The 15,037-nt window shown below is 39.1% G+C and overlaps 1 protein-coding gene across 3 annotated transcripts in view; it reads right to left on the reverse strand.

Moving 5' to 3' along the window:
* The window catches only part of SGPL1 (sphingosine-1-phosphate lyase 1), a 62,386-nt gene that overhangs the window by 12,155 nt on the left and 35,194 nt on the right, over nucleotides 1–15,037 (reverse strand). For all 3 annotated transcript variants that reach the window (XM_028826520.2, XM_077946649.1, XM_028826519.2), the window contains 4 exons: nucleotides 13,338–13,485; nucleotides 10,518–10,594; nucleotides 8,711–8,839; nucleotides 900–988 (listed from right to left, as the gene is read on the reverse strand). In XM_028826520.2, coding sequence (XP_028682353.2) covers nucleotides 900–988; nucleotides 8,711–8,839; nucleotides 10,518–10,594; nucleotides 13,338–13,485 — 443 coding nt within the window. The remainder of the gene's footprint in view (nucleotides 1–899; nucleotides 989–8,710; nucleotides 8,840–10,517; nucleotides 10,595–13,337; nucleotides 13,486–15,037) is intronic.

Raw genomic sequence — 15,037 nt, forward strand, 5'->3', positions numbered from 1 at the left:
TTCCAACTCTGAAAGACCACAAACCTGAAGAAACTAAAATCCCCATTTCTCCTACACATTTGGAAATAGTATTTCAAATAGTGCTGAAAGAGAAAACGAGGTCACGCGTATTTGCTTTAAGACTTTCCTCAACTAGTCCATTCATACAACGAATCTGTTCCCTTTAAGGAGAAAAATCTCTACTACTGAGGAAGTTGCAAGCACCAAAGATCAACGTATGAAGAAAGAATGGCGGCCTGGTTTATTCTCTTATGCTACATATGAACCACAGCATGAGACCATATGCAATAAATCCCCTTTGTCAGTGATACTTGCAGTAAAAATATTAAGATGTAAGATAAACATACTGTACAAGGGAACAGTCTAGGAAAAATAATGTAACCAAACATCAAATTTATGTCCAAGGAAGGCAATGTGGGTAAATCTCAAAAAGATATTTTTATTCTTCCTCCCAGAAAACAGCCCTCACACTAAAGTTTTCCCAGAGAATACCCTGAGGCAGCCTATAATATTAAGTCACTTTCTAAGATAAGCAGAAGTAAAGTACCTAGAGAGCTTTCTTTAGGCTCCAAATAACTTGCCAATATCACAGGATTCAAAGATGTAGTCCTCAAACTCTCACTTTTGGAAAAAGGATCTTATTTTTGCTTGTAGTATATACTATGTATGATCTGGGGGTGGGGCAGGATGGGAATGATCTTGAAAAATAACTGGCTGATCCATTTAGAATTTTACTGAATGTGAAAGGGTAAGGGCAGAGGGGCTAGGACAGGGGGGAAGGGGGCCAGAATTATGAGAGGAAGAGAAGGAGCAGGAAAATGGATTATCTGGTTTAGTTTCATAAAGCAGTACTCCAGACAGACAAATTCAGAAGGGGCAAAACAGCCACACATACATACATTTCTGGAGTTTTGATCCCCTTCTCGAAGGCCAGGTCCCGATATGCTTTGCAGGCCATCAGTATGCTTTCTGTTCCCCCAGAAGTCACCTATAATAAAGAAGAGATGCCATCTGTTGGGGGAGTCAGGGATGCCCCGATTCTTCATGCCCTGATCTTGACAATGTTTGATATAGAAACAGGTAAGGTCTTGGATGCATGCTGCAAGGCAGACACTGCCATGTCTTCCAGAAGGAAAATTTGGCTTTATTGGCTAAGCCTAATTTTGGCTCAGGAGAAGAATGAAAGCTACTAAATAATGAGCAGAAACTCAGCACTGTCTAGACAAATGCACATTTGCCCAGATCCCACCCATTCACAATCCATTTGCGTTTGTGTATTAGTTTTTCAATTTTCAGATAAGATAGGGCATTTTATGTCATTCAAAAATATCAGAATTTTAATTTAAATTTTCAATGCCTGCTAAAGAATGTGAAATTGTGATTACAATTCTAGTAAACTGTGCAATACACTAAGAGACATTCAGACTTTCCAAAGTAAACTGCTGGTTTCGACAAGTTTGAAAGAGAAAAGCAGAAGTTTCTACTTGATGGAAGTTTGTTGCCTTGTTTGAAATAAAACAAAAATCCTAATCCTTTTTAAATGAAGTAAAACGTTTTCCTAATGTTTGGCCTAGCCCCTCTGATAAACACATTTCTTTACCAGAGTTCAAACAAAAGGCATAGGGGTCTTTTTATTCATCTATTTTCTCCACTGGACTATACATTGATGAAGGTAGGGACCAGTCTGTTCATGACAACATTCCTAGCACCTGACATAGTTGCTGACACCTAACAAACCCTCAATCCATTTTTTTTTTTTTTCTCTTGAGACAGAGTCTCACTCTGTTGCCCAGGTTGGAGTGCTGGGGCATGATCTCAGCTCACAGCAGCCTTTGCCTCCTGGGTTCAAGCGATTCTCTTGCCATAGTTACCTGAGTAGCTCAGATTACAGACGCCCACCACCACGCCCAGCTAATTTTTGTATTTTTAGCAGAGACAGGGTTTCACCATGTTGGCCAGGCTGGTCTCAGGCTCCTGGCCTCAAGTGATCTGCCCACCTCAGCCTCCCAAAGAGCTGGAATTACAGGTGTGAGCCACTGCACCTGGCCTCCACATTTCTTAATGCCTGACTTGACTCTCAGTAAACCTTGACTAACACAGGCATGTCATAGCCATCTGGCTATTTTTTTTAAAAAAATAATATATAAGAATGAATCATTCTAAAATAAACAAAAAGCCGCAGTACTAAACTACCTGGACAACTTCTTAGACTTACCATCTCTGAAGATTCATACAATCTTTGAAACGTTTTTTCAATTTATAGGTGAGAAAACTGAGCCCTTGAGGAATTAAAAGTGTTTCACTCAATGTCATACATTAGCATCTATTGACAAGAAGTAAAACTTGCTACATTTTCATATTTAGTGTAGCTTAATACAAGATGGAATCAGATAAAGTAACCACTGAACTTTCCTAAGATAATATCCACATACAGGACAAAAATACCATTGGATACAAAATCCCTGTGGCCAGGAGTTATATGGAAGATGAACTGAGAAAAGCCATTTTTTGACTCAGGAAGTCTTTATGAAACATGTGACCAACACCACAAAATAATGCACCGAACTTGGGCATGGGACGCTTGTTTGTAGATCACTACATTTCTATGCTGCAGAAGACAAAAGTACTTATAGCTGAGGTCAGCTCTGCACATCAGCATGTCCTGTGGTTTAGCATAAAACCTCAGAATGTCACAAGAGGAGCCAGGCCAGCTGTGAAGAAAGTCGGGGAGGTACCAGCAAAGTCCAAGTCTCCAGTGCGTCAATCTCTTCGTAAGGTCCAGTAATGACCTAAGCAATAATATTTCCAAATTCCTAGTCACCTGCTTCATGTGTCCTATTTTTAGTTCAATAACTAGTCAAAACATCATTATTTATTATGCAAACACCGGTGTACTTTTGACTGTAAAAGTAGGAATACCTAAATTCAACTTTTTTATTTGTTTGTTTGTTTTGAGACGGAGTCTCACTCTTTTACCCATACTGGAGTGCCATGGCATGATCTCAGCTCACTGTAATCTCCACATCCCAGGCCCAAGAGATCCTCCCAACTCAGCTCCCCGGAGTAGCTGGGACTACAGGCACACGTCCTCATGCCTGGCTAACTTTTGTATTTTTTGTAGAGATGGGGTTTCACCAAGTTGCCCAGGCTGGTCTCAAATTCCTGGGCTCAAGTGATTCACTTGCCTCAGCCTCCCATGGTGCTAGGACTATAGGCATGAGTCAACATGCCTGGCCCTAGGTTCTACTTTTAATTTGTATTTCTGATTCTGTGTTTTAAAATGCTATTACTCTCCCACTTCTTTCTACCTCCTATACCCAAAGAAAAACAGGAATTTTCACTGTGAAGTAAGAAAATGGAGGCCTCAGTAACTATTTGTTATGTTATTCAACTTCTTTCAACATGTATAAAAACTCTCACTTTAACATACGATATGTATTTCAGAAAACAAGAGAACATCATCTTCTTGGAAAATTTTCTTTCAGATGCTGTTTGGATCTGATGACATTAGCACAAGCCAAGAAGAGTGTTTCACATGGTAACCTAATTTCTTTTAGTATGTGAAGTTACCTCTATCATTGTAACTGAGACAAATAAAGTTAACAGAAGGAAAGATAGTTTAAGGTTGAAGAACAAAGAATGAGAGAGCTTACAACTCTTAGCTAGGAAGAGCCTAAAGATTGCCCAGCCATTTGGTCTTATCTTCTGGCTTCCCACCTCTGAACACTGAACTCTTTCTTCACTAAAAGCAGCTCATCCAGAGAGAAAAATAAGAAGCTAAGGGAGGAGTGGGGGAGACAGAGTGGGAGAGGGAAAAAGACAACACCAGTGCTGATTCGTTATTTTATAAAAGTCTAAATATTAGAAGAGCCTGGGAATCAGACTCTATCCTTCTTCTGATCCCTCACACACGTGCTGAAGAAGATCATAATAATAGAGATATGGTTTAATTGCAGCAATGCAAAAAACCCCTAGGCCTGGACTTCTAGAATAAGATGGGAAGAAAAAAAAAAGGTGAGGGCAGGGAGAGAGAGAGAGTCAAAACCTACAATAACAACAACCAAACAAGGAAAGAGAGATAATCTAATGTAATAAACTTCAAATATTGGCAATCAAAAACAAAAGAAACAGTGAAACAGTAGAGAGCAGAAGTAAGTAAAACACTAGTTTCTAATCAGCCCTTGAAACTATACTGCAAAGTCAGCAAAATCCTGAGAATTTTCCTTTATACCCCCAAATCTGCAGAGAGGCAAGCTGAGGGGGTTTCCTTATCTTCTTCCTCTTCTCACGAGTGAGTGGTAAACATGGCTGCTAGGGAGAAATGAGCAAAATGGGAGAGAGAACATCAGGATTGGCTCTTTAGAGTGAAGACTTCAGTGAATTAAATAATCAAAGGGTATTATCTCTTCCAAATAAGAGAGTGAACTCTGATAGGTAACTGAAGAGAATCTCAGAATAGACCCAGATATTCTAATACAGATAGAATAAAGCTTTGGCTGAGCTTTGTCCCCAACCAAATGGTCTCAGACAAGAAGCACCCACAGTGCATAAGAAAAAACAATGTCTGGAGAATGCCACCCCAGGATGAGAGAAAATGGCAAGGCAACTATGCAAACATACTAAAAGGCAGGGGAAAAGGTAGTACGTAGCACGCAAAATAAAAACCCGACTCAGAAGGAAACAAGCTAAGGGACAGAAGGAAACCCCTTATAACTTTCTCACTATAGGAAAGTATCAACAGAGTTCAAAACCTAGACCATGAAACAACAGAATGAGCTACAGACCTAAAAAAAAAAAAAACAAAGCCAGTAGCATCCATACAGAACTAACAAAGACATTAGGAACAGCAGGGAATAAAATAAACATTGCCGAGAATAAAAACGCTGACTTCAAGGAAAAGGTCTGAGATAAGTTTATTGAACCCAGATTTTAAAAAGACAGCTTGAAAGACCAATGCCACTCCACATGTGGAGAACTGTGTTCAATCTGGCCAGAAGCAACCAAAAGTCATTCAGAGAATGACTGCAATGACTGGAAGTCTGTGAAATCATATGAACAGCTGAGTAACCCAGAAAAATGTGGGGCAGAGAAGATTCAGGGACAAAGGGGCTTTCAAATACACAAAGGTCTATCACACGGAAAAAACAATTATGGAACTTCTATTTTGAGCAATATAAATTATATACCTTGAGCAATCCTCCTAACTGAAATAAAAAAATTGACAAAACATCAAAAGAAAATTTAAAACCTATCATTAAGCTAACATAAAGAAACTTTTACTAAACCCCCAAACAAAGCAAAGTCAAGAATCCTGCAAGATAAGTAAGTGGCAAAACTAGATTTCACCCTGAGGGTGGCACCAACCCCTACAGACTTCAAACTGCTACACTGACAGATGAGCAAGGGATGCACCAGAAGATACATTAGAGACTGCCCAAGGTAAGGAGTCCAACAGGAGATGACTGGAAAAAACTACATTCTCAAGTGTACAAGAAATAAATCCCACTACTGCAAAAGAGGAAAGAAAAAGAAAAACTGTTTTTATCAACCCTGATGTTCAAGTAAAGAAAAATAGTAATCTTTCAAGAATGTGTACCAAGGAAGCCTTTATGTGAGTTTGAGGTCAGAATTCACACTACCTCTGTGGTACAAAACGACAAGCTAAGGATTTGACTTAATTTGGTTCCAGTGTGGTGGCAATCCCCAACAACTCACAAAAGTATGACAAATCTTCTCTGGAAGAAGAGAACTTCCAGACTTAACTTCAATCTAGGCCTCAAAGAATCCCTAGGTTCCCAGAAAAATAAGTGGCTCATAAAAATAAAATAAATAAAATAAAATAAAACACTAATATAAGGAAACAAAGAACCATGACTGAAGCCAGCAGAATCAGGTAACGCTCATGGATATTGGAATTATCGGACACAGAATACAAGATATTTATGTGTAATATATTTAAGTAAACAAAAGTTAAACCAAGGAAAGGGACTATAAAAAACAATCAAGCAGATTAAAAAAAAAAAAAAAAAAAAAAAAGACAGCCAAGCGTGGTGGCTCACGCCTGTAATCCCAGCACTTTGAGAAGCCAAGGCGGCAGATCGCTTGAGCTCGGGAGTTCAAGACCAGCCTCAGCAACATGGTGAAACCCCATCTCTATTAAAAATACAAAAATTAGCGAGGCATGGTGGTGCACGCCTGTAGTCCCAGCTACTCAAGGGGGCTGAGGTGGGAGGGTCGCTTGAGCCCAGAGAGGTCAAGGCTGCAGTGAGCTGAGATGGCACCACTGCACTCTGGCCTGGGTAACAGACTGAGACCCTGTCTCAAAAAATAATAATAATAAAATAAAAGGAGAACTACAAAACAGAATTCTTAAGAATGAAACTAGAGTAAATAAAATTTAAAAGCTCAATGGGCTTCTACTTATCATCAGGCTCTAATAATTTGCAATTTACAGCCAATCTTTCATCTACCCCTAACCACCCTAGCCATCATTGCTATTGAGAATATCAGTTGTCCTAACAGTTATGCCTTTGTAGGTAATCTGTTTCCTCTGGCTGTTGTCAAACACCAATTAGACGCGTGTTAGCCTTCTCATTCTATCCTTTGCATCTCTTAGCCTCTCTTTCACACTTTCTATTTCTTTGTCTCTCTGGACTGCATTCTGGTTTTTTTTTCAATCTGTCTTTTTCCATAAATGTGACTTTGGAGCTATGTAATTATTTTACCTAGTTTTAAAATAAACCAGGTCTCCTTGGACAAATGGCTGACTGTAGCCCTGGAGCAGGAAATGGACAAAGTGAACCTGAACCTGGAATATTTTGTCAAAAAAAAAAAAAAAAAGGAAAGAAAGAGAAAAAAGGTTTTCAAAGATTACTTGGGTCATGTAAATGGACCTTGGAGCCAATATGAAGATGCTCCCACTGGCCAAAGATGGATGAAGTAATTTGTGCATCAATCTGAATAACAGCTACAATGGATTGAGGCACACACACCATTCTACAATTTATCCATCTGTGTCCTATGGATAGGCATTTGAATTATTTTCAGTTTTTAGCTACCATGAATAACATTGCTATGAATATTAATGTCCATATATCCTGATATTTATGTGTACTAATTTTTCCAGAGTATGTCCTGAGTAGCAGAATTTCTGGGTCATAAGATATACACATCTTCAAATTTACCAGATAAGGCCAAACTGTTCTGTGGCTGTTTACTCTGTGGCCTCTTACAAGTTCTTCAAGAGTCTAATGGCACAGGAGAATATACTGTAAGTACATTATTATCTTCCCTCTGAAAGCCACCCTGTTCACCTCAATACTCTAAGGGAAACTGCTGCTATATTATGGGTGGTTCTGTTTTTAACAGTTTTGTTTTCAAAATGAATGCCAGGCATATCACCTTTATTACTACTGAATACTTGAACATGATGATTTTCATGGCGCCAACATATTACAAAAACAAAATAAAACAAAAACAATGCTTCCTGGAAAAAAAAAACAAAAAGAAACTAAACTATCAGGTGTTCTTGTCTTCGAATGGGCCCTTCAATAATTCTATCTGCAGTCTTTATAACGACTGCGAATGTGATGAGTATCTGATAGGATTAGCACCTCTAAGATACCATTACAGCATATTGAATTAAATCTATCTATCCTACATAACCTGAGATTTCGTTTTTTCTAAAGACAACAGATTTAAAGAGAAGTTTATCATAGTTTAGAAAAACTAACAACCATCTACTTGAAAGAACAGGTAAAATAAAGAATCTTCATGTGTTTCTTTAAATATAATGATGTCCTCCCCCTTTCTTTATGCCTAATAGCAACTAAATGAGGTTCCATTTACAGCAAAATAATAAATTAAACTTTGGCTCAGGTAAAACCAGAAGTATATTAAAAACACTGCTGGATGGTACAACAAAAGTATACATAGATAAATAGGGGGATGGTAAGTGTGCGGGTAAGGGATGAGGGAAGAAGGGGGTAGGGAGGGAAGGAATGTAGAGAGCAGATATAGCAACATATTTACATTTAGTGAATCTAAGGTGTTCTTTAAGCTATCCTAGAAACTGAATGTTGGTTCAAAGTTTTTCAAAATAAAAAGGTGAAGAGAAAAACATCTAGAAGAATATATACCAAAATGTTGACATTCTCTGGGTTACAAAATTACAAGTAACATTTAAAACTGCAGTAGGCCGGGCGCGGTGGCTCAAGCCTGTAATCCCAGCACTTTGGGAGGCCGAGACGGGCGGATCACAAGGTCAGGAGATCGAGACCAGCCTGGCTAATACAGTGAAACCCCGTCTCTACTAAAAAATACAAAAAACTAGCCGGGTGAGGTGGCGGGCGCCTGTAGTCCCAGCTACTCGGGAGGCTGAGGCAGGAGAATGGCGTAGACCCGGGAGGCGGAGCTTGCAGTGAGCTGAGATGCGGCCACTGCACTCCAGCCTGGGCGACAGAGCGAGACTCCGTCTCAAAAAAAAAACAAAAAAACAAAAAAACAAAAAAAAAAACTGCAGTTAATTAGGATCTATGATGATCAAATATTCCTTGTGTAGTAAAATGATCTTTCCACAATGATCAAATATTACTTGTGTAGTAAAATATTTTAATATTTTTATTTATTAAAATATAATTAATATTTATTAAAAACTCTTCTATTTTAACCTAAAAAATAAAGGTATTGGATGCCCCTTGCACATACTTACACATCCACATGAATCTGGTCCCCCATTGAACAGGGAACAAGCTATCCTCACAATTTCTGCCTCTATCTTGCGTAGTCCTGGGAAGATATCTGGATGCAGGGGGTTACTCCATGCAAAATCTCCATAAGCCTGTAAAGAAATGCAAGCAGAGGTGAAATTAAAACTATTACACTATATAGGACAAAGAATCATGCACTAAACAACAGTTTCTAAGTATAGGCACAATAGAAACTGGAAAAAAATGTAAGATATACTCCTCAACCTAAAGAAGATCAAAACACAGCAGAGGAGACAGACATGTAAATAAATAATTTTACAATGTGGTGAGGAAAGAAGTATAAATATGGTTAAAAGCGCAGACTATAACACTAAACTGACCCAGCAGGCAGTCTAAGCTTTGCCTATTATTTTCAGCTGTGTAGGTCACATAACCTAAGGTTGTTTCTTCATACGCAGAAGTAGTTATGGTAGCTATCTTCTAGCGTTCTAGCAGTCATTAAATAACATAATGTATGTGAAGCACTTAGTAGAGTGTCTGGCACAAAGCAGCTGTTGTTATCGACTGCAATACCAGGTTTGTGTACAGAGTGCTAAGGGACCCTGAAGAGGGAACAACTAACATCCTGGGTGGTCTAGAGGTGTCTGCTGAGTGGAACTCTGAGAGAGGAGTAGGAATCATCATTTGGAACAAGACGAATGATGGAAGGAAAGGAAAACAACATGATAAGAGCACGACACATTTAGTAAAGAAAAGAGGCAGGATTAGTGTTTATGTGGGAAATAAAAAGTAGTAGTTAAGAAAAAATAAGTGGGAGCTGGCTCATGAAGAAACTTGTATTCTCTGCTGTATAAGAACCTGAGTTTCATCCAGTAGATAATGGGAAACTACTTAAAGATTTTAAGCACAGAAGATCAGAGCATTATACCAACTTATGCAAAATCTGTCATATTTATTAAGAGACACTTCCATATTTATAATAATTGAACATAAACACCTTAGAGATCATCAGTACAACCCCAATTTTAAATGATGAAGTGGAGTTTCCAAAATAAAAATGACAGCTGAGTGCAATGGTTCACACCTGTAATCCCAACACTTTCAGAGGCCGAAGCATGTGGACTACTTGAGGCTGGGAGTTCAAGACCAGCCTTAGCAACAGAGTGAGACCCCATCTCTACCAAAAAAATACAAAAATTAGCTGGGTGTAATGGTGCACGCCTGTAGTCCTAGACTCTCAAGAGGCTGAGGTGGGAGGATCACTTGAGCCAAAGAGGTCAAGGCTGAAGTGAGCCATGATCACACCACTCCACTCCAGCCTGTGTGACAGAGTGAGACTTTGTCTCTAAAAATGATAAAATAAAATAAAAATAAATGTGATGAGAAATGGAAGCAGCTAAGAATGAGAATGATTTGAAGTTACATGAGACCACTGCTCATCTCGGGTCACAGGATTTGAGAAAATTATGAAAGAGTTTCCCTATCCTCTCTCTCCTTATCAAACAAAGTCTGTCTCACCATAACAAATCTCATCTGACAGGACTATCTTCCCTAGTAATCTGCCTTCTAGACAGGACATCTGCAAAGACTGAAAACATAAATAACGTTTTACTATTTGACAGACTGAAGATGTCTTTGATAATATTATACATATTTGCCTATGTCTGTGTGAAGAGAAACTTTTATGGTTTTATTGTAACAATAAGCTTTCCTTAAGTAATTTTTCTAATTACAAAAGTAAGGAGAAAAAAGGAGGTCATGTAAACTGGCACAGACCTCATAGGTTTTCCTCAAGAACTGGACGCTCACCTTCACAAGGAGCTCAGTGAGCTTCTCCTCCCCACTGTACACTGTTCCAGAGGCTCTCCCCTCTTGCCAGAAGGCGTCTGCAGAGAAAGGTAAGGTCATTAGGTCAATAAGCAGGAACCTCTGGGAAGACAGGTTCTAATAAAGAAGAAACAGGAAGAAACCCCTCTGGGTACAAAAGAAAAAAATGTTGAGTGGAAACCCAACAGCATTCTTACAGCAAGTCAAGAAAAAAGTTCAATAAAGAGTTAGCACAATAAAATAAAGATGAAAAATCATTATTATCAGCAATGTGAAAAAGATATTAATAACATTTAGGTACAATAAAGGCAGTCTGATAACAATGTTGGCCTCATCCTCAACTACCTTCTAACAGCAGGAACATTTGTCTTTGTCTATACTTATTTTTCATTCTCTATATGGCTTTGGAGTGGCCTTTTTCTGCAATAGCTTCCTTCTTCTCTCCCTTCCTATCCAGTCCTAGGAATTTTGAGAACTGTTATGGGCAGAGTTGGCAGAAGAAACCAAGATGAAAAGTGTGAAATGTCAGCACACTATCATCACAGATGAAACCAGCAAACAAACCACAATGAGGAATAAACCATGAGCACCCTGGTCTCAGACACTGGCTCCCTTAAGCCAAGCCTGGAAACCCACATAGAACTAGTTATTTGCTTCCAGCAGCACATGCTGTAGCATTCAAGATCAGGAACACAGTCAACATTGGGATAAACCTCCTTTATCCCAGTGTGGAAAGAAAAGTAAAGTTCCTGACTAGAATATAAGATCTGACTTTCCACTTTCCTCTCTCCCTGAGACATTCTTCATTTTACCCACCAATCTGTTGATGTGGGTGTCTCAGGTCCTTGTGCTACAATGCAGCTATGCCCTATTGAAAGCGGGTAGTGAGAAAACCATTACAGAAACACACCAACTAAAAACTGCATGGAGCCATGGGCTCTCCAAAACAAAGATCTTCAGCTCTTGAGAACAGAAAACTAAGTGGTAAATATACAGACAAACTCATTCTCACAGCAATCTGCCAAGCTCTGACTTGCTGCCCGTTTGACTTAGAGGACACTACTCTGTACTATACACAGTTTCAGACCAGTGGTCACCAGCCTTTTGAAAATAAGATAACTGGTTTCATTTCCTGTTCTTTTACTCATGCTAGAGAATACAGCAATGGACAATGACTTAAACATTAAAGAGAAGGCAATATGGTGGTGGTAACCAGCTCTCATAATCATGGAAATCTTTAACACACAGGTTTTAGAGTGCTAACCCCTCCTTCATTCACCTACATCCTAGACTATATCAAATTTTGTACTATTCAATGTCAAGACCTCAACACATGTCACTCAGAAACTGTAAGGGTATTTGTCAAGGCCGGGTACAGTGGCTCACACCTATAATCCTAGCACCTTGGGAGGCCAAGGCAGGCAGATCACCTGAGTTCAGGAGTTCAAGACCAGCCTGGGCAACATGGTGAAACCTTATCTTTACTAAAAACACAAAAAATTAGCTGGGTATGGTGCCGCATGCCTGTAATCCCAGCTACTTGGGAGGCTGAGGCACGAGAATTGCTTAAGCCTGGGAGGTGGAGGTTGCAGTGAGCTGAGATCGTACCACTGCATTCCAGCCCGGGCAACACAGGGAGACTCTGTCTCAAAAAATAAAAAATAAGGGTATTTGTCAAAATGCAACATGGCTCCTGGATTGGCTCCTAAAATAGAAAAAAGAACATTAGTTTAAAACAAAACAAAGCAAAACAACAAAAAAAAACCCCTGATGAACTAGAAATAGAATTTGTAGTGTAGTTAATAACACTTTTCCAATGTTAATTTTTTAGTTTTGATAAACGTACCATGGTTACAGAGGATGTTAACATCAGGAGAAGCTGGGTATAGGGAAATCTCTATCATCTTTGCTACTTTTCTGTAAATATATCAAACTAAAAAGCTTATTTTTAAAAAGTACTTGTAATATGATCTTAATCAGTAACAAACATGAATCTGTTTGAGTTAATAATAGCAATAATGGTTAACATTTACTGAACATTTACTATATGCCAGGCACTATAAAACATTTACACATGTATGATCTCATTTAATCCCCATAATCAAATTTTCAAGTAAGTACTGTACTACTATTACTATCCCCATTGTAGAGACACAGGAACTGTGACATACAGAAGTAACTCGACAAAGGCATACTTTAAGTGGCAAACCAAGATATGAATCCAGGCTGGTTCCAGGGTTACACTCTTAAGCACACCAAGCTATTTGGTGTATTTATCCATCCCATATATGCTCATGCATATGTGTATACACACAGACAAACACTATTAGCATTCTCAGAAACAGATAGATATACATATATAGATAGATGTAAACTATACAGACAGCTCTACCTATAGCTACATGCAGAAAGATAGATACCATCTGTTTATCTTGGATGGTAGAATTATAGTGACTTATTTTCTTTTGTGCCTTTATGCAGATTTCACATTTTTACATGAATCTATATTTCATTTGTATTATATATCTTATATTCTCTCTTCTTAAACACTAAATGTTTTATTCATGCTTACAAAAGGTACCTAAGCCAAGTTCCACTGTCTCTGAGATTTGCTTGCTTTACGGATGATGGATGAATCTAAACATAATTTTAAAAATATGAAATTCGACCTGTGAAACAGAGTAGGTCCTCCTAAACATGTAAGAACCAATGATGAGTCATTCTTAACCTATGTGAACATTAAACAATGACAAAACAGTCGCTTTAAGGAAGTAGAGAGCATGTCTATGCCAAGCATCATACCCATAGAGCTGTACTCCTTAAGTTTCTCCAAAACAGCAGATGAGCTGAGACCCTGGGTGGGCAAAGCTTTCACATACTCTTTGTCCACTTTCAGGAATGACATGTTCTTGCTAATATCATCCTTGGTCTTGTTCAACTTGTCTTGAATCTCCAAAGGTAAGAAAGACAAAGTTATCCCGATGGAAGCATACAGCAGAGACAGCAGAATCATTATGACATTCAAGCAACTGCTCAATGCTAGACACTGCACAAGTAACTAGACTAACATTTTTCTTAAAGATATACGGTGATATTCTGACTGGTCAGCTACTTTCTGGCATGTACAACAGCCTCTTAAAAATTTGAAAAGCAATGTTTCTCTCTAAAGGCCAAGATGCACTCAGCCGGGCACGGTGGCTCACACCTATTATCACAGCTGTTCAGGAAGCCGAGGTGGGCAGATCACTAGAGGTCAGGAGTTTGATACTAACATGGTGAAACCCCGTCTCTACTAAAAATACAAAAATTAGCTAGGTGTGGTAGCAGGCATCAATAATCTCAGCTACTTGGGAGGCTGAGGCATGAGAATCACTTGAACCCAGGAGGTGGAGGTTGCAGTGAGCCAAGATCGCACCACTGTACTCCACCCAGCCTGGGCAACAGAACACGACTTTGTCTTAAAAAAAAAAAAAAAAAAAAAAAAAAAAAAGATGCACCCAATTTCCCCATAACCCTTTTCTCTGCCACATTGACATCACTGCTGCTTCACTTGGTTGGCATTGCTAAAGTCAGCACATCCTTGAGGGCAATATTTGGACTTTGATCCTGCCTTGGCAGCAGCTACAGTGTGTGTGTAAAAGAATCAAAAGTAGAACTAGAAACAGTAGCCAGAAAACTGGCCATGCCACAGTAAAAGGGATTCTGGTCCTTGTGCAAGTGATGAGCTCCTTCAACAGACATGCACACAGCACACTAGGAATTTGGAGGCCCCATACAACACAAGCACAGGGCATTCTAAGAATTGCCAGGAACACTCCAATGTATCTCCTTAAGCTGCTGTCGACAGCTTGCACTGTCTGACCCCAAAATGTTAAGAGGAACTAAGGTCCTTTCTGCCAGGCAATTTATCAACTACGGTTCTCTTCTTTTCCATCCTCAAAGCCACAGCTTCTGAGCTGTTTTCTTTTATTCACTTACTCAACAAATATGCAGGCTAGGGATACATAGTGAACAAAACAAACTTAGGCAATGGAGCACACAGGGAAAAAAAAAATCTCCTGTCCTCATGACATTCATTTTCAGCAGAAGAGACAGAAAATAAGTCAGGTGACAAAAAGTGCTGAGGGAAAAAAATAGTAAAGAGGCAGAAGGGCAGGGGCTACTACTTATAGCAAAAGACTCTCGGGTAGTAGGGTTGGGGAGAGAAGCTACATGTCACGATTTGTTCATGTCACAGTGCTACTGTTTCAGCAACATATTTGTTATAGAACTTAAGAACTCACTCCACACTAAGATTTTCTCATCTCTAGCCATGGATAATTAGAATACAAGAGGATCTTCTTAGATATGGCCCTCAATGAAACCACAGGGAAAGCCACTCCTTTCAAGCATGTCTGTCTGCAATGGTCTAACAGGCCCACATTGGCAGGGAGCAGAGGCTACACTCCTGAGCAATGCCTGGGCATGCTATGGACGTGAAGATATTTTTTAAGTTGTAATTT

This window comes from Macaca mulatta, chromosome 9 (genome assembly GCF_049350105.2).
Source record: "Macaca mulatta isolate MMU2019108-1 chromosome 9, T2T-MMU8v2.0, whole genome shotgun sequence".
NCBI classification, from domain to species: Eukaryota; Metazoa; Chordata; class Mammalia; order Primates; family Cercopithecidae; genus Macaca; species Macaca mulatta.